This window comes from Panthera tigris, chromosome E3, assembly GCF_018350195.1.
Source record: "Panthera tigris isolate Pti1 chromosome E3, P.tigris_Pti1_mat1.1, whole genome shotgun sequence".
Lineage (NCBI taxonomy): Eukaryota > Metazoa > Chordata > Mammalia > Carnivora > Felidae > Panthera > Panthera tigris.
Window position 1 is genome coordinate 19,291,441 of NC_056675.1, and position 18,116 is coordinate 19,309,556.

Here is an 18,116-nt window from a genome sequence, read left to right on the forward strand (position 1 = left end):
TAGGAAAAAAATTACCATTTCTTTTCTGGTTGGGTGGTGTAATAAAAATCATTGAGCCTTTTCAGAAGCTCACACTAAGTGCCTGAACTTGAGGGGGGGAAAAAGGATCTGAACTTGATCTTCAACCTAAAAGGGCTTATTTTCTGTTAAAGTAAATTGCAGAGAATTACCAAAGTTACAAGATTAAATTATATATGTGAAGATGGTCGAGAGAAATGCTAGTTTACAAACAAGCTTTTTGGACACAAAGCTGGTGAGAAGAAAAATATTTGGTCAGGCTGTTCTTTTTTTTTTTTTTTTTTTAATGTTTATTTTTGAGACCGAGAGAGAGCATGAACAGGGGAGGGTCAGAGAAAGAGGGAGACACAGAATCCGAAACAGGCTCCAGGCTCTGAGCTGTCCGCACAGAGCCCGACATGGGGCTCTAACCCACGGACCGCGAGATCATGGCCTGAGCCGAAGTCAGACGCTTAACCGACTGAGCTACCCAGGCACCCCTGATCAGGCTGTTCTTTCAGGAAAGAATAACTTTCGTTTTCAGTTGGCTTTTTGCCTGTCTCCCCTTTTTCCAAATGATGAGAGAAAGGAGGGCTTTGGATACATTTTCCATAGCGTAGGATTTTTTTTCCTATGGGAGCACAGAGCATCTCACACCTACAGGAAAAGTTTACTGCCAAATTGGAAGAGTCGGTAATACGAAGCATTCCCAGCCGAGAGAGTAAAAATGAGGGCTGTGGGGGAAAATAGACACAGAAAGAGGTAGAGGAGAAGGACGGGAGTGAAAGAGGGGGAAGGAATGGGAATCTTTAAAGTACAGATTGATAACCCACAGGCCTCCGGATGGGAAGAGATGCTTATGAAGGGTCAGTAAAGTTGCTTCAGGGATTTCCTGTTCCTCCTGCTGCGTTTTCTTTTACGTTGTTAGAAGTAGCCCAAACTTGGACAAAAAGAAGAGAAAACTTGTGGAGGCTGTATCTGAAGTTTCAGTGTTCAAGATAATTGATTTAATAAGAGCATTTTCAGCGTGCCCTTTATTGCCAATTGTCTTACATCACGCTGCTCCCAACGACAGTTGAATTTATCCTCAGTTCCCTGAATTTCCTGCTCTTTGGGATGAGCTTTGCCTTAGTCTTCAGAGGGGAGAGCTGTTTGCAAGGGAAAGGCAGGTGCCCTGTATTGCTTGAAGTGGAGAAGGTGGGTTCTGTCCTGTCCGGCTGCAGTTCCTGGTGCCCTCCTCTTCTCTGATTTTTGTGGACTGAATAAATAAACAACTTATTTGTATCAGAGAATGAGTGATTTTTAAAGTTCATTATGATCAAAGAAGATGGTCGAGTGTTCCTTCAATTGTGTACGTACTCTTGTATAGATTGTAGCATAGAACTCCACAGAATTTTCGTGGCAGCTTGCTTTTACCATTTCTGGAAACTAAAAAGTAAATTGAATTACTAACACTGTGAATTTTTGAGAAATTGACTAGAGAGACAAATAGTGTTAATGCTGTTGAAGGTGTACCTTTCTTTCTGTCTCTTGCTTAAGGCGACTAGTACAGTGTAGTGGATATTGTCGGTGGTAGAAAAATAACTCAAATCTCTATGTAGGTATTTGCAAAATTATAACCGTAGCCCTCATTATGCATGTTTCTGTTCTGCCACGTGTTTAATCTTGAACTTGCATGGAGCATGCAGAGCTTAGAAACGTAACATTGATTTAACCCCTGAATGTTGAAAAGGTAACACACATTCCCTTGTTGCTAATACACGAATCTGGGCAAAGGGACCAGGGCTTTGTTGGGAATCTGGACATGTAGAAAAATTGTCGTGTTAGGTGTAAAAGAGCATTGTGTTCATGGTTCGAGTTTTGTCTTTAGAATAAAACGAGAACGTACTTTGAATCAGTAAAAAACGTACAGAAATGCGCTCTGAAGCACTGGTTTACGCGGCCCGTTCCTGTGAAATTAAACGCATGGAGGGACTCACGGGTTTAATGTTTCGTGGTCCTCCTCGTCCTTCCATCGGCTGGACAGTCTGCTCAGAACTTCTTCTTCCCTGCAGTTGATCCAGTCCCCCGTGACAACCCCCCTCGGGCTGATCATGTTGAAGACGACTTCAGAAGAGCTGGCCTGTCCCCGTGAGGACCTCAGCGTGGCTCGGAAGGAGGAGCTGCGGAAGCTGCTGCTGGACCAGGTGCAGACTGTGCTCGGGCTGCTGACAGGTGAGCCGTTCGGTGGAGGCCAGGGACGCTGGCGGTGGCGCTCTGAACTTTTGAGCAGTTTTGCTTGTGACCGTGGCCGAGTTGAAAAACAAGGAATGTGGTGGTGGCGTGTGCGGTCAGCACTGAGCCCCGTGTCCGGCACGTGGTAGGACCTCCCCAGATGCTCGTAACCTACTTGTTTTTACTGTCTTTATGAATCGGTCCTCACTGTCACTGTCGTTAAGGAGGTAGAGATCAGGTCACGGGAATGTGATTGAAATGCCAAGCGCTGCATTCTCAGTAAGGTGGGTGGCGAGCACTTCATGTAAAATAATTTGAGTATAAGATCAGGAGAAGTTGGAGGAGGGGGGATGGGGAAATTTCAAAATCCGCTCAGGGAGGCGAGACCAGATGTGGCATCCGCACCCCGTGCGCCTGGTCGTGGTCGTAAGTAGCATTTTCCTCGTCATCTTGTCCGTTTTGTCAGAGCCTCGTAACCGTGTGTGAGGAGTAAGAATAAACAGAAAGCAAAAGCAAACCGCACGAGACAGGAAGGCGGGACGAGGGTGGAGCACGCCGGCTCGCCAGGGCCCTGCCGCTTGCTTGTGACGAGGAGCAGGTGCAGCCCTAGTCTCGGGGCCCTTGAGGCGCCGGGGGCCCGCTTGCTGCTTGAAGGAATGCCGCAGCGCAAAAAAAAAAAAAAAAAAAAAAAGAGAAAAACAGTTTTTATCTGCAGCTCCTCTGCCCAGACTTCCTCTCGGATCTCTAGGAACTTGCTTCTTTTGTCTGTGTTACAAAAGTGCTGGGCGTGCAGTGGGCACTTAAAATCGGTTGAGAGTGCCCGATCAAAAGCAGACTTGCCGTTTGCCCCGTGTCCTTCCCCACGTCCCTAGGGGAGACCCACACCGCAGAGCATTTGTTCATTCAGAGCACGTTCAGCGATGCCCCCAACTAGATGTCACATTTCTATAGTTAAGGACCATGTCTGATATCTCTGTGTCCTGCCGTGAAGACGTTAACATGTTTTCAGTTGGGGTTAATTCACAAAGCGTCAAATCCTCCATCTGACGGTGTCACAACTAGGCTTTTAATACGTTCACAAAGTTGCGCAACGATCACGCGATCTAATTCCAGAACACTCTCATTACTGCCCTTTCCCCCTCCAACCCCTGGCAACCACTAATCTGTTCATCTCTGTGGATTTTCCTATTTGGCCTTTTCGTTTAAAAAAAAAAAAAAAATCATACACTATGTGGCCTTCTTAGTGGGATACTTCAAAGCCCATCCATGTTATAATATTAAATGTTTTGAAAACACCGTACTTTCAAAAGCTTTTACAGCTGATCATCTTATGCAGTAGGTTCCATAAAGAGGTACAGAGAGGAATAAAACAGTCCCTGTCTCTAATGAGGGGTACTTGAGTTGGGGAGAAAGACAGCTAAAGCCAGTGTGTTAAGAGTTTAGCAGAGGTGCGTTTTACTCACAGGCAGAACTGAGCAGACGAGACTTCCTGGGGACGATGGCGGCTGGGTGGCGCTCTGAGGGATGGACAGGCAGCAGCCTGGTAGAAAGGTCCAGCTTGGATTGGCAGGAGGAGAGCAGGTCAGAAGTTGGTGTGGAAGGAGTAGCACCCCGTTGAGCGTGCGCAGCCTTTGTATGGAGGTGGGGGTGAGGCCAGGTGGGGGAGCAGAGGCCTGAGGGAAGCCATGTTCCATGGGTGGGTGGCGCTGTTGGCTGGGCGAGGGGCGGAAGAGAAGCAGTGGCAGGTTTGTGGGGGAAGATGAATTGAGTTTAGGACATCCAGGTGGTGGTGTCCGGGAGTGTCTAGTTGGACCTACGGTGGGGAGAGGGAGGTTTAAATACTGACGTTTGATCGAAGGGATCAGATCTGTTTTTAAATCTGACTTTCATAGGTTAGACTTCATTTCTCTCTTAAACTCCATTTCTCCTTCCTCGCTAGGTATCTTGGAGACTGTCTGGGACAAACACAGTGTCACTGCTGCCACCCCACCACCATCCCCGACCTCAGGAGAAAGTGGTACGGTCTGCCCACCACGTATGCTGTTCCTCTTTTTAAATGCACTTGGGGGGCTCGATGGGGTAGCGATTGCTTATCTATGCCAGATACAGATGCTGATTTTTCCTTCATCACTTTTTGGCCTCTCTGCCCACGTTTTCTGAGTAGGTAGCTCTACTTGGTTCTTTGTAAGTACTTGTACTTCCTTAATGTAACGTTTTGAACAACATACATTGTTTCTTCCTTACCCATCAGAAAAATGGCACCTTTGATGTTCTGTCATCTTATTTCCGTTCCCTTCAGCTTACAACTGTGTTGTCCCTCCTGGTTTGTTTTTTGCTCTTTCTCAGATTTCATGGCTGTATTGCTCATGCTCACGTTGGCATGAGCCCGTGGGCCTGAAAGGTCTGCTTTGCAGTTATGCAGGGGTCAAGGTCCGAGGAGCTGGTTGGCTTCCTGAAGCCGGGGTGTGGGGGTGGGGGGGGTAGGGGGGCAGGGGGGATGGTGGGGGGGGCGGCACGACACACGGGAGAAGAGGATGTGGAATGCTTTCTTCCCTTCGGGGCTCAGGGAAGATGGGGCCAGTGTGCAGTAATCACATCACCATCAACTTAGATCAGTTCAGAATAATTTGATAAAGCATGGCTATATTTACAGTGTCACTAAGTAGTTTACTGGAGGCTGATTATCCACAGTTACATTAATCAGTCTTTCAGAAGTGAGTGCAGTTCGCCTAAAAATGGCTACTTCAAGGATAGAAAGAGGAAATTGTGTCTGAGCAGAAACTTTTCGTTTCTGAATGCTTGTGTTTACACTAAATGATCACAGGTGCTTTTCAAGTAGAGTACATCCTGTGAATTGCATATTGTTGCTTCCTCTGCTGTAAAGGTTGGTTGGTATGGCTGAGGGGAAATATTTCTCCATCTTTCTCCTTTACCCCAGGAAATGGGCTGTTGAAATCAGACACCTCTAAGCCCGAGCTGTTTCATGTAGCCTGTTATTGTTAGTATGTGGAAGCTGAAATTCTCGCAGAGCTGAAAATACAGCATGACGTTTTGAGGACTGCTCATAGTCTACCAATTTATTCCAAATTCCATTTGTCATACTTGGATTAAAAACTGTTAGCCACTTGTCAGACTTCTTAGATGAAACACTATTACAGAGCTTTAGAGTGTTTTAAAAGCCAACAGGGATTTGAACTTTATTTGTACTTGGTGGCAGACTTTCATTTTCAACGTGGATATTTGAGATGACTTAGCAGATTTAAATTTTGCAATACGTGATGATTAAAGGAAAAACTGCAAATGAGGCAGAGTCTTGCTTTCATGAGGGTACACTTTGGAATCTCTTGCAGGTTAGCTGATCTTAGAATATGTCATTTCGTTTAAATAGTAGCTTGCAAAGATTAGTTCTGTTGAATTGGATTTGGTTTTAGGTGGTTGAATAGTGGCTTAGCATCCAGTTTCAGTTAGCAGTTTACTCTAGTAAAACTTGTTTTTCTGAGATCATTTTCCAATGCCAAAAGTGGTATGTTTTAGTTGGCTTTGTTCAGCTACATGTTCTGAGCGAACTCAGTTTATGCTTTGATAGACTTATTTTCCTGGAGGCCAGGTTGGGGAATATCAGATAATACAAATCAAAAATATATTCTTGCCTCTTTTCTATGTTGCCTAGGTTTTGTTTATGAGGCTAGGTAAAATACAGTATGAACCAACTTGACATTTCCATATAAACAAAGCCTAAAAATGTGGTGTGTATTTCTTGAGAATTGCCTCTTAGACAGTATTAAGACATTTTTGAAGTCTTGAATTTTAGTATTTGAGAAAGAACAAAACAAATGGAGACTGTTTGGAGCCTGGGAAGTTAAGCAAGCTGGTATACTTCCCTTAAAAAAAAAAAAAAATAGGGGGCACCTGGGTGGTCCAGTCAGGTTGAACGTCCAACTTCAGCTTAGGACACGATCTCACAGTTTGTGAGTTTGAGCCCCGTGTTGGGCTTGCTGCTGGCAGCACAGAGCCTGCTCTGGATTCTCTGTCCCTCTCCTGCTCATGTTCTCTTGCTCTCTCTCTCTCTCTCTCTCTCTCTCTCAAAAATAAAACATTAAAAAAAATACAGGATTGCATGTTCATTTGACATGCCTTTTTCTCTGACAGTTGCAAGTGAAGCTGTTGGATCTTGTTCCATTATTTGGATGATGCTGAGGATTTAATTAACATTTATTTTGATGGTTTTGCTCAACTGCCTTTGTGCACTTAAGACACCAAGTTAAGCAGTAAAATTTCTAAAAAGTTGTTGAGCTTTATTGACCTAATAAGCTCGCTGTTACGGACAAAAATTATTCTGAGCAACCTTAGGGCCCAGTGAATAAAGCAGATAATTCCTATACCCACCCCACCCAACCTTTATTTAATCGGCAATCCCTGCTGGAATCCCCGAATCCCTCCGCGGTGGGTTTGGTGTTTTTTTCCCCCCTGCATACTTTCTGGTAGCATCGTTTTTGTCTGATCATTTTCAAAGAACGAAGCCCGGGGACGAGTCCCTGCGGTGGCTACTCTGGCAGTCTGGAGATAGAAGAAGCTTTGAAGGGTGCTTGTGGTCTGCTTCTCAGAATAGTTCCTCAAATTGTTGCCTTATCTTTGAAACTTGCCTCATTAGACCAGAATCCTGTGAAGTAGATGACGGTTTCATCTCTCGTTTACGAACGAGGAAACCGGGGCTCATGGGGGAAATCACGTCACCAGTAAGTGGTGGAGCAGGGGCGGCCTCGGCGCACGGTCTTCGTCCGAAGTTTGCCTTCTCGGCCGCTCAGCCCGCGTCTCTCTGCCTTCCCCTCCCCCTGGTTCAGAGCCCCGGCTACCCCGCATCTGCTGGGCGCCTTCCCGGACTGCGGCCGTCCTGGGCTGTGAGACGAGCAGGAGAGGAGGAGCAGTGCTCCGAGGACGGAACGTGACCGTGCCCTCCACACGCTGGGGCTGCGGCTTCCTGCTGCGCCCGGGCAGCCTCAGCCCCCCTGCTTTCAGAGCCTCTCCTCGTCCTCCCCTCTCTTTGCCTGGACAGATGGGGTGGGGGAAGCAGGGAACAAAATGAAATGGTGTGAATACTGCAGCTCCGAGTTAGCTTTCACTGTTCTGCAATAAAACTTGAGACCGTACCTTTCATCGGCGTGATGTGTACTGTCCAGTGTGGGTCTGTGCGGATACCAGTGATGGCAAGAGTCCGGGGTGCAGGTACGTTAGAGAGCTCAGATGGTGGGGACCAGTTTATGCCTTCCTGTTTTCCACACTTTGCAGATTGCAGATCTTTGTGCACTTGGAAATCTTGTCACGTGTTCCCTTATAAGCTGCTTAGAGGAAGATGTCTCTCGGGAGGGTCACTCAACTCCTGTGATCTCATTTTCTTAGCCTAAGGGCTCCTTGACTGGAATTTCTCTCCACTTCGCTGGACTGAGGCTGCAGTGAGATCCCTGGTTCTCAGTGGGGAGTGATTTTGCCCTGCAGGGGATATCTGGCTGGCAGCACGAGAAGTATTTTGGCTAGCGTAAGAGAGGAGAGGGTACTGCTGGCATCTGATGAGTGGAAGCCGGGGGTGTTGCTAGATATCCTACGACGCGCAGAACGATAATGAATTATCCAGCCCTGGATGTCAGTAGTGCCGAGGTCGAGAAACCCTGGATTAGAAAACGTAGAACTGAATAGAAAACACGACATTTAAAGAAATAAAAAAGTAAAAAAGCCCAGGGGATCTTTGCATGAATGCCTGACCTGTCTGGGTTACTTCCAAGTGAGTAAATGCACCAGAGTCGTCCAGGCACCTCTCGGCAGGGATGCACATTGCCGCCAGAGCCTGGCCTGATTCAGAGAAGCCGGTCGTTCACAGGCTCTACAACCAAGATGTTACCCTGTTGCATAGGTAGCTTGTCAGGCTCTCTCAAGTTTGCATTGGAAATGCAGCATGAAGCAATGTCTGTTCTGTGGTAATTCCTTCCCCTTTGTTTAAAATACAATTTTTGAGGGGCTCCTGGGTGGCTCAGTTGGCCGAGCATCCAACTTCGGCTCGGGTCACGATCTTGTGGTTTGTGGGTTTGAGCCCCTCATTGGGCTCTGTGCTGACAGTACATGTCCTTTGTCTCCCTCTCTGCCTCTCCCCTGCTTGCTCTATCAACAACAACAACAATTTAAAAAAATACAATTTTTGGAAAGCTCTTTGTAGTCTACTAAAATACTTTGAAATATTTAAAGTCGAATAAAATCATCACTTCTCAGCCTTTTGGCTAAGATCAAGTGTAGTATCTGTTCATATCAGTTTAAAGTTGAATAAAATCATTTTCATTGAGAACAACCTTAAAAGAGTCTTGTTTTGAGGGGCAAAAATCATAGGTCATCTTACACACTTAAAGAATTTTGCATAATCCCATTCAGCATTTGCCCTTGGGCTTATGTCTTTCTACAGTTGTGGTCCTGGTGCGCACGCTCTTTTAATTAGGACTTTAGAGCATACATATTTTCCCGTATTTGAATCTTAGCTTTCTTATCGCTTTGCCTGGCTGCCTGATCCTTCCAGTGGGTCTGCTTTCTGGGAAGGAGCATAGGCTTAGGGGCCAGACCTGGGTTTCCGTTTCAGCTCTACTTCTTATGAGCTGAGGAACACGGGGCAAACACTTAATCTACCTGGGTCTTATTCTAACAGTTTTGTAAATGCAGATAATAACATCTACCTTAGAGCTGTGGGCATGAAATGAGAATCTGTATGTAAAGTGCGTAATGCAGCACTAAGCAAATAATAACAACACATTAGATGGTGGCTGTTCTTACATAATTATTGTTGTTGTTGTTTTGCTTTTTCCCCCTTTGGCAATCCTCGTCTGGAAAAATTCTTCTGAGCTAAAGCGTAGAGAGACAACTTTTTGGTTTTGCTTTCGTTTTTAAAGCCAGGATTTATTTCTAATTAAAAATGCTCAAGAGATTTAAAAGGTCCAAGGGCCCAAAGATGTCCAGGTCTCATAGAACATAGATGGTATCTGTTGGTTAAGTGTCCATTTGATCCTGGTTAATTATTTGCCCCCTTAATCCTTCTAGTTGGGTGGTGGTGGTTTCCTCTAACACCAACATCTTTCATAAATGGCCCCAGTCCATGAATGACAAGAAGAGCGACACCAGAAACAGTTACTATCTTTGAAAGAGAGAAAGTTGAACATATGACTCAGGTGGACAGCCACCACAGCAATTCCAGAAATCAACCTTATTAATCCAGCAGCAAACTGAAATATGCCCAGATTGTACTTGAACATCCTTCTTGCGTTCTTCTTTGAAACCAGGTCTTCTGATGATCAGTGTGGGCAGCTGAGATCATGATGAGTCTTACCTAGTACTAAATGCAGCTCTTTCAGAGCAGAGACCACTGGACATCCTACCAGCTAAAATGCCAGGGGACAGATTTTTAATCTGCCTGTTTTTCAATAGGCTCCCTGCCCAAGCTGGGGCTTGATTGAGCTCACGACCCTGAGATCAAAAGAGTTGCATGCTCCACCGACTGAGCCAGCCAGGTGCCCCCCTTTTTAATCTACTTTTAACAGTAGAAATTAAACCTCTTATTAATAAATCACAAAATCCTCATGTTACTGGCAGAGGAGATGAGGCTGAGAAAGATTAATCCGTTCGTATTCATTCAACATTAGTATTAAAGTAGCAGTTTTCAGTAGGTCTGGGGGTCCCTGGAGGTCCCCCAAGCCCTTTCAGGCGTCCCAAAGATCAAATAGATGTTCATAAAAATACTATGACTTTTTTTTAAGTGTTTATTTTTGAGAGAGAGAGTGCAAGTGGAGGAGGTGCAGAAAGAGAGGGAATCAGAGGCCCTGCACTGACAACCGAGAGCTCGACGCAGGGCTCGAACTCACGAACTGTGAGATCCAGACCTGAGCTGAAGTCAGACGCTCCAGCGCCTGAGCCACCCGGGCACCCCATGTTGTTTGTCATTTTTACGCATGCTCTCATGAGTATACTGGATAGAACTCAATCAGATCCCACATTGCAGTTAACCTTTAAGAAATTTAAAGTGAAAGTTTAATACTGGAGAATAGCTGCAGTTACCCAGAAAGGCCGCCGAAGAGCTGCTTTCTTTTTCAATTGTGTGTCTCTGGGAAGCTGTTTTTTTCATATACTTCAGTGAAAATAGCATATTGCAACAGATTGAAGCAGATGAGAGAGTCTAGCGATCTTTTTTTAAGCCAGACAGACATTAGAGAGATTTCCAAAAATGTACAAACGGTGCTACTCTTCTCACTTATTTTTTGACGGCAAAGTACACTTTATCACTTAAAAATATTTTATGCTAACATGTAATGGGTTTAATATTATTAAATGAATATTTAAAATACAGTATTTGAAAACTTCAGTTTTAAATTCTGTGTGATGAATATCAATAGAAATAACCCGCATAAAAGTTCTTTGGCATCCTCAATAATTTTTTCTTTTAATGTTTGTTTATTTATTTTAAAAAATTTAAAAAAGAATTTAATGTTTATCTTCTTTGAGAGAGAGAGAGAGAGAGAGAGAGAGAGCAGGGGAGGGGCAGAGAGAAAGGGAGATAGAGAATCTGAAGCAGGCTCCAGGCTCTGAGCTGTTAGTGCAGAGCCTGATGAGGGGCTCGAACTCACAGACTGCAAGATCATGACCTGAGCTAAAGTTGGACGCTTAACCAACTGAGCCACCCAGGCACCCCTATTTATTCTTGAGAGAGTGGGGGCCGGGGGAGGGGGGGTGGGACAGAGGATCCAAAGCGGGCTCTGTGGAGAGCAGAGACCCTGATGCGGGGCTTGAACTCCCGAACTACAAGGTCATGACCTGAGCCAAAGTTGGATGCTCAGCTAGCTGACTGAGCCACGCAGGCACCCCTGCATCCTCAATAATTCTTTTTTATTTTTTTTAATGTTTTTTTAACGTTTATTCATTTTTTGATAGAGAAAGAGTGTGAGTGGGGGGGAGGGGCAGAGAGAGAAGGAGACACAGAATCCGTAGCAGGCTCCAGGCTCTGAACTGACAGTACAGAGCCCGACGCGGGGCTCGAACTCACGGACCTGAGACTCACGGACGTGAGAACTCACGGACTCGCGGACCTGAGCCGAAGTCGGATGCTTAACCGACTGAACCACCCAGGCGCCCCCTCAATAATTCTTAAGAGTGTAAAAAAGTTCTGGGATCAAAATGTTTGAGAATTGTTTCTGTAAAGCACAAAATACAGTGTAAAGATTTAGCCACTCTTCCACCATCCAGAAATAACGTCATTCCAGATGCCTCTCTCTCTATAGATACAGAGAGGTTAAGCTAAATAAAAAGACAAAGTGGCATCATATCATACATTTTAATTTTTTTAAAGATTTTATTTTTAAGTAATATCTCTACCCAACGCGGGGCTTGAACTCATGACCCCAAGGCCAAGAGTCACATACTCTCCTGACTGAGCCATCCAGGTGCCCTAGTTTTTATTTTTCATAGCAACAAATTGTAGTTTTACCTGAATTGAATGGGAAGTATTAACCCTAAGGGAATTCCTGACCTTGGGGTGGTTTTGCCACAGGAATATTAGTTTGTAAAAGACACCTCTAGGATTAAGAAGAAAAAAAAAGATTATGAAAACCATTTTCTTACTACATGTTTTAATCCTAGCCCATATGTTTTGAGACAACGTGCTTGTGAAAGAAGAGGGAGTTAGGCAGCACACCCTCTGTGATTCCTACATATGTTTAGTCTTGATTCTATATTTAATCCAAGCTTGCTGTAGTCCCCTTGCCACAGCTGCTCCATTCCTTAATTCTGCGTTTTTGTTTGTTGCTTTATTTGCATGGTTTCACGAACAGGATCCTCCTTAAGAGGCTGTGGGCAATATGTTACCTGAGTTTTTGTGTTTGAGAAAATGTCCCCTTCCTTCGTACTCAAAGGAGGGCTTTGGGTTAAGTCATTTTCTGCCTCAGAACTTGTGGGTACTCTGCCACTGCTGTCTGGTTTCTTGCGTGACTGCGGAGAAGTCTGACTGTGGTGTTTTATCTTCTGTGCTTGTGCTTTTTCTGCCTACATTCCTTCCTTATTCCTAAGATTCTTAGTCTTTGTCATTTCTTCGTGAGGCAGAATAAGCCCCTTTATTTTGTATATGCATGTCTTTTTTTCAGGAAAGTTTTCTTCTTGTTATAGCTTTGAATGTCCGTCTTCTCTAAAATCATGATACCTTTTTTTTGCAATCCCCATTTCGTCTCGCGTGCTTTCCGTTAGTCTCATGCTTCTCAAAAATGAAGCATGTTGGAGGTTCCTCAGAAAGTTAAAAAAAGAACTACTCCAGGACCCAGCAGCACTACTGAGTATTTACCCGATGAATGACAAAAACACCAATTCAGAGGGATACATGCACTCCTATGTTGATAGCTGCATTATTTGTAATAGCCAAGATACGGAAGCAGCCCAAGTGTCCCATCAGTTGATGAATGGATAAAGAAGGTGTGGTATGTCTATTCAGTAGAATATTGTTCAGCCATTAAAACACACACACACACACACACACACACACACACACGCACACACACAGAAGAATGAAATCTTGCCATTTGCAATGACCTGTATGGATGGAGCTAGAGGTATTATGCTATGCGAAGTAAGTCCGAGGAGGACAAATACCATATGATTTCAGTCATATATGGAATTTAAGAAGTAAAGCAAATGAGAAAAGCAGAAAAAGAGACAAACTAAGAAAGAGACTCTTAACTGTAGAGAACAAACCGATGGTAACCAGAGGGGAGGTAGGGGGTGGGTGAAATAGGTGACGGGGATTAAGGAGCACGCTTGTGATGAGTGCCAGGTGATTAAAATAAAAACTTAAAAAAGAAAAAGCTGAAAAAATTAAGCATGCGCAAGAATCACTTCTTGGAAAGCATGTAAAAACCCGTGTCTCGACCACACGCCTCCGGGATCCCCAGCAGCACGTGTGGGCGGGGCCTGAGAATTTCTATTTCTGACAAGCCGCCAGATGTGCTGACGATACAGGTCCACAGACTTACCTCGAGCAACGCAGTAGTTCTCAGTGTTTTCGTCTCTGGACCCCCTTATTTAATTGAAATATAATTGACCTATAACACTGTAGCTCCAGGGGTACAACGTCTTGGTGTATGTATTGCAAACTGATGGTAACGGAAAGTGGAGTTAATATCCGTTACCACACACGGTTAAAAATTGTCTTTCTTATGATGGGAACTTTTAAAATTCACTCCCCTAGCAACTTTCAAATACACAGTACGGTCTCGTTAACTAGCTGTAGTCACCACCGTACATTGTATCCCCAGGACTTCTGTCTCTTCTAACTGGAAGTTTGTATTTCTTGACCCCCTTGGCCCGTTTTGCCCACCCTGCCACCCAGGATGGCTTTACTCCTAAAAGTCGCCATGGTCCTCAAAGAGCTTTGTGGGTTGTATCTGTTGACATAACACTGAGGAAATTGACATTAATTCATTTAAAAAGAACTGTGATGAACTCGACATACGAACGAAGAATGTATTTTAACGAAAGGTGCCTTCTCCGAAGCAAACGAAAGTTTCCTGAATGGCGTTATTTTCCGTTTCTTTCTACAGGTATCTTTAACGTGTAGCTTGGTGAAAGGTGGCTTTTGTTTTCTCTTTGTTGTACTTAAACTGGTTTGTAAGAGACTTGGTAGGGTGGTTGTTAAAACCTTTGTGTATTTCCAGGTGACTTACTGAGTAACCTGCTGCAGAGTCCTAGTTCAGCCAAACTGTTGAACCAGCCAATCCCCATCCTTGATGCGGAGAGTGAGTATATGTGTTCCCTGGCCTTGGAGTGCCTGGCCCATCTCTTCAGTTGGATTCCTCTGTCTGCCAGCATCACCCCGTCCCTCCTAACCACCATCTTCCACTTTGCGCGCTTTGGCTGTGACATCCGGGCCAGAAAGATGGCATCAGTTAACGGCAGCAGCCAGAACTGTGTGTTGGGTCAGGAGCGTGGCCGTCTTGGGGTCCTGGCCATGTCCTGCATCAATGAACTCATGTCCAAGAACTGTGTGCCTATGGAATTCGAGGAGTATTTACTGCGTATGTTCCAGCAGACTTTCTACCTCCTGCAGAAAATCACCAAGGATAACAATGCCCACACGGTGAAGAGCAGGCTAGAAGAACTCGATGAGAGGTAATGAACACGGGTGTGGAACCGGCCGCGCCCTAAGAAGGGGCCTTGACCGTTTACCGTGTTGTGCCGCATGGTGTCTGTAATCCTCTTTGGTTTCAGAATTTGGGGCCCCTGATGAGGAACGGACAGGTAGGTGTGTACCAGTAAGTCTGAGCTTAGCTGGAAGGGCTAGGGTGGTAGAGGGGAGCGAGCCACGTTTGGAAAGTGACTGTGAATTGTGCAGGTTTGTTGTCTCTTCCCCCGTCTGTCTCCTGTCCTCCCTTCCACCCCCTCCCCTCGTCCTCACGATTCGCCTGCAGGTCTGAGTGGCGCAGGAGCCGAGTCTGCTGCTCGTGCGTACCAGGAACGTGGGAGGAGGCCGCGGAGGTACAGGAGTTCTAATCCCCCCTTTTCACTTGACGTTGCTTGTCAGTTTTGACTCCGTGACTTTCCCCCAGTGCACACCGTGCAGCGTGTAGGCATGTCGTTGTTACTGTGAGTTTTACACACACGGCACATTTCCATCAAAAGCAAGAGATGGGAATATGGGCACGTCTTAGCGTGGCACACACCGTGTTTCTTTGTGACCCTCCCCTTGAATGGAGCTGAAAATTACCTCGCTTTTCCTTCTGAAGTACTCACACAGATGACGCTGTCACGGTACCCTGAGGCGTGGTCTCATGTATCTCCCTCCAGATGATGTCATTTATCTGTCTTAGAGCTTTCATCGATGTGACGCTGGCTACTGCTGTGTAAAAGCAAGAGAGAAAATTAGAAACTTACATACAAAAGCATCATGTTGACTGTTCAGAAACTTCCAGGCAGATACATTGTATTGAGTTAGAAAATTCTTCTAGAGCGCTGGGCAGCAAATGTTGTTAATATGTTAATCCACTTTCCTTGGCTTGCTTTTTGCTATTAAGCTGCGTAGAGTTAAGGCATTTTCCTTTTCCTTAGAGTAAGTAGCAGAATGTAAAGTCAAGTGCTTACAGACCATTTTAGTGCTTTTTAATTTAGCAACTTTGTTAAGGTTTTTCTAAAGTTAAAAACATAGATGCCTAAGATTGTTTTGGTTTGGTCCATTGTAAACAAGCTTTGTGTGACATTTTCTTTGTATAATCACAAAAGAGCTCGTAATCTCTTATGGTGATATGTTGGTTTTATGTTTCATTTTATAATAGCTTTCTGTATGAATTCAGAGGCATCGGCATGCAAACAGACAATTTCATATCCTTTCTAGCTTTGGTTAAGAAAGGCTGTACTTTATATGTTAAAAGTCTAGCCGCTCGTACCGACCATCAGGTATCAGTTGTTTTGAGTTTTCCGTGAGGCATAATGTTCGTGATGGCTGACGTTCTGATGGCATAGAGATGTCGTCGTGGGTTACCTATGTACTGATTTTGTTACGTGTAACTTCTGTGCTTTTGGTTTTATATTTTAATCCTATGCTTCCTATTGCCCTGTGAAAGCTGAGAGGTGCCTGGAAGCAGAAAGGTGACATGAACAATACTGTGTGCTTGCTTCCTGGCTCTTGGGCCCCTGACCACTAATTCTAAACAGCTAAGTCCATTCTCGGTTGTTTAGGGGCTACTTACCCCAGGGCCTTTGCTTCTCTTCTCCTTTCCTGCCTGTTTCTAACTTTCAACTGCTCATTAGCACCTGTACCAGAAGGTGGGCAAGGGAAAGAAAATGAGGTGAAATAAAATCTATAGTTTTAGCTGCCGAAAGGCCCTTGTTTGTGTGCCCAAAAACTTGGGCTGGAGAGTGAAATAAAATCGAGATTGCGTGACATTTACCCAAGCTTCTCTTTATTTCATGGGTGGCAGGGAATCGAGTGCATCTTCCTAGAGAGCAGTAAACTGGGTGACGGCTCTGACTGTCACGTTAGAAGCAGAACGAGGAATAAGGAGCCCCTGCTGTTGAGTATCTGTGGTCAAAGGCATCGAGAGAAGTCTCTTCACGCCTGACTCTCTAAAAACAGTTGATTCACATGCCTTAACTGTGTTTCAAGTTTTTGGTCCCATGATCCACAGAGACGGCCGTTCTCCTGATCAAGCAGATTAATGTTTTTGTTTTTGTTTTAAACTGCAAAAAAGTTTACATGTGTGTTAGCTAGCCGTTTGGAGGCCAGGCAGGCAGGTTGGCCGCCCTCAGGGTGCTGGGTCCCAGGCACAATATGGGACATTTTATTTATGGGGCAATTTTGTTCTTCTGAGTAGTTGTCTTTTTCTCCCCCATTATTATTGCATAGATCCTTGCTTTAAAAAACAAAAAACAAAAAACAAAATTTTTTGCAGTTAGGACTTTCAGAATTGGTTTTAGCCATTATTTAATTTTTGACTAAGGCCCATAAGTAAGTCTTTATCGGTGTCCGCAATGTGATCCGTGGAGGTATGTCCATCTCATTTTCGAATCACCTTTTGGTATTTAGGGGCTTAAAATGACAGTTTGTGACATGTGAGAGTGATGATGTGCTGTGTATGTAGTAACAACAGTCTCTTATCCTTGCAGCTGGGACCCACACTCTCTGGGAAATGATATTGTACATACACATGAGTTGGGGAGCCACTGTGCTGTGAAAGGAAAGAGCACTGGCGTGGGAGTGGATGCTAGTTGGTAGTCCCATTTTGCCACGAGCTGGCCCAGTGACCTTGGGCGGGTCACTGGATCTCCCTGGGCCTCGTCTGTACAGTGAAGCGCCAGACTGAATTGTCCCCGAGGCCTGTCCAGCTCGGGCACCTTCTTCCCATCCCTTATATTTGCAGTCACTTTCTGAGTAGATCGGGATGTGTTTATTGAGGGCTGGGAGCCGGAGGGTGGCGGGGTGGGGGGGGTGGGAAACGAGCATTAGGTTCCAAGTCTGCATATACGTTATCCAGATGCCATGCCTTTGGTATAGCCTTGTTTTGTTCTTAGCACGTTCACGTTAATATTTTGGGCTCCTAGCAAAGGCAACCAGCCTTCCAGACTTGCCACATTGACATGACGCACATGCTCTGCCCCTTGACTTTTTAGTATCATTTTCTTTCCCTTGAATCGGTTGTAGCATGAAGGACTTAGAAACCGCGAGAGCCCTAGTTTATAAGATGTCTTAGTAGAGAGTGCCTGAGGATTAAAGTTGCTTTTCTGCTATGTTTCAGGTGGTAATGGAATGAAGGGTTGCCTGACCTGTAGGTAATTGTTGCAGGCCTTTATCTTTTTAACTGAAAAGCTGTTTTAAATCTGTGTAGTTCTGTACTGAAAGAAATTTGGATTGAATTTGAGTTCTCTTCTAAGGAGGTGGCTGGGTTTCTGATCGTCTCTTCTCGTCTTCTTGTCTTACTTAGCTATGTCGAGAAGTTTACTGACTTCCTGCGGCTCTTCGTGAGTGTCCACCTGAGAAGAATCGAGTCCTACTCCCAGTTCCCTGTGGTGGAGTTTTTGACGCTTTTGTTCAAGTACACATTTCATCAGGTAAAGCACCAGCACCGCTCATCCTTTTCCTCCTGAAAAAGCGCGCTTTGTTGTTTCCAGGGTAAAGAGTTTATTTCCCGAACGTTTATATAGTGTTGGCTTTGTGAAGATTAACACGTTTGTCCTTCCTAATGACCCTTTGAGGTGGGTGTTATTATCGTCATCTCCACTTTCCAGATAAAGAAACTGAGGTGCAGAGTAACCGGCTCAGGGTCATACAGTTAATTAAGTGGTGGGGCCAGGCGTTTGAACTCCTAGAGTCTGTGTTCTTAACCACTGTTTTGTTGGAGAAGCAAAAGATA

The 18,116-nt window shown here is 44.9% G+C and overlaps 1 protein-coding gene, 1 long non-coding RNA gene and 1 other non-coding gene across 9 annotated transcripts in view; all 3 read left to right on the forward strand.

The window, feature by feature from the left end:
- XPO6 (exportin 6) overlaps nt 1–18,116 on the forward strand; it is a 103,367-nt gene that overhangs the window by 38,814 nt on the left and 46,437 nt on the right. For 4 of the 7 annotated variants that reach the window (XM_042971266.1, XM_042971264.1, XM_042971263.1 and 1 more), the window contains exons 5-8: nt 2,052–2,211; nt 4,151–4,246; nt 13,929–14,382; nt 17,688–17,814. In XM_042971266.1, the coding sequence (XP_042827200.1) occupies nt 2,052–2,211; nt 4,151–4,246; nt 13,929–14,382; nt 17,688–17,814 (837 nt within the window). The remainder of the gene's footprint in view (nt 1–2,051; nt 2,212–4,150; nt 4,247–13,928; nt 14,383–17,687; nt 17,815–18,116) is intronic. The other 3 variants (XM_042971265.1, XM_042971269.1, XM_042971268.1) reach the window with 1 other exon arrangement.
- Nucleotides 6,273–7,284, forward strand: LOC122234553. Its single transcript, XR_006212335.1, has 2 exons — nt 6,273–6,947; nt 7,053–7,284. It is a non-coding gene; the product is annotated as an uncharacterized LOC122234553 (long non-coding RNA).
- On the forward strand, nt 8,458–8,649 carry LOC122234774. Its single transcript, XR_006212729.1, has one exon. It is a non-coding gene; the product is annotated as a U2 spliceosomal RNA (small nuclear RNA).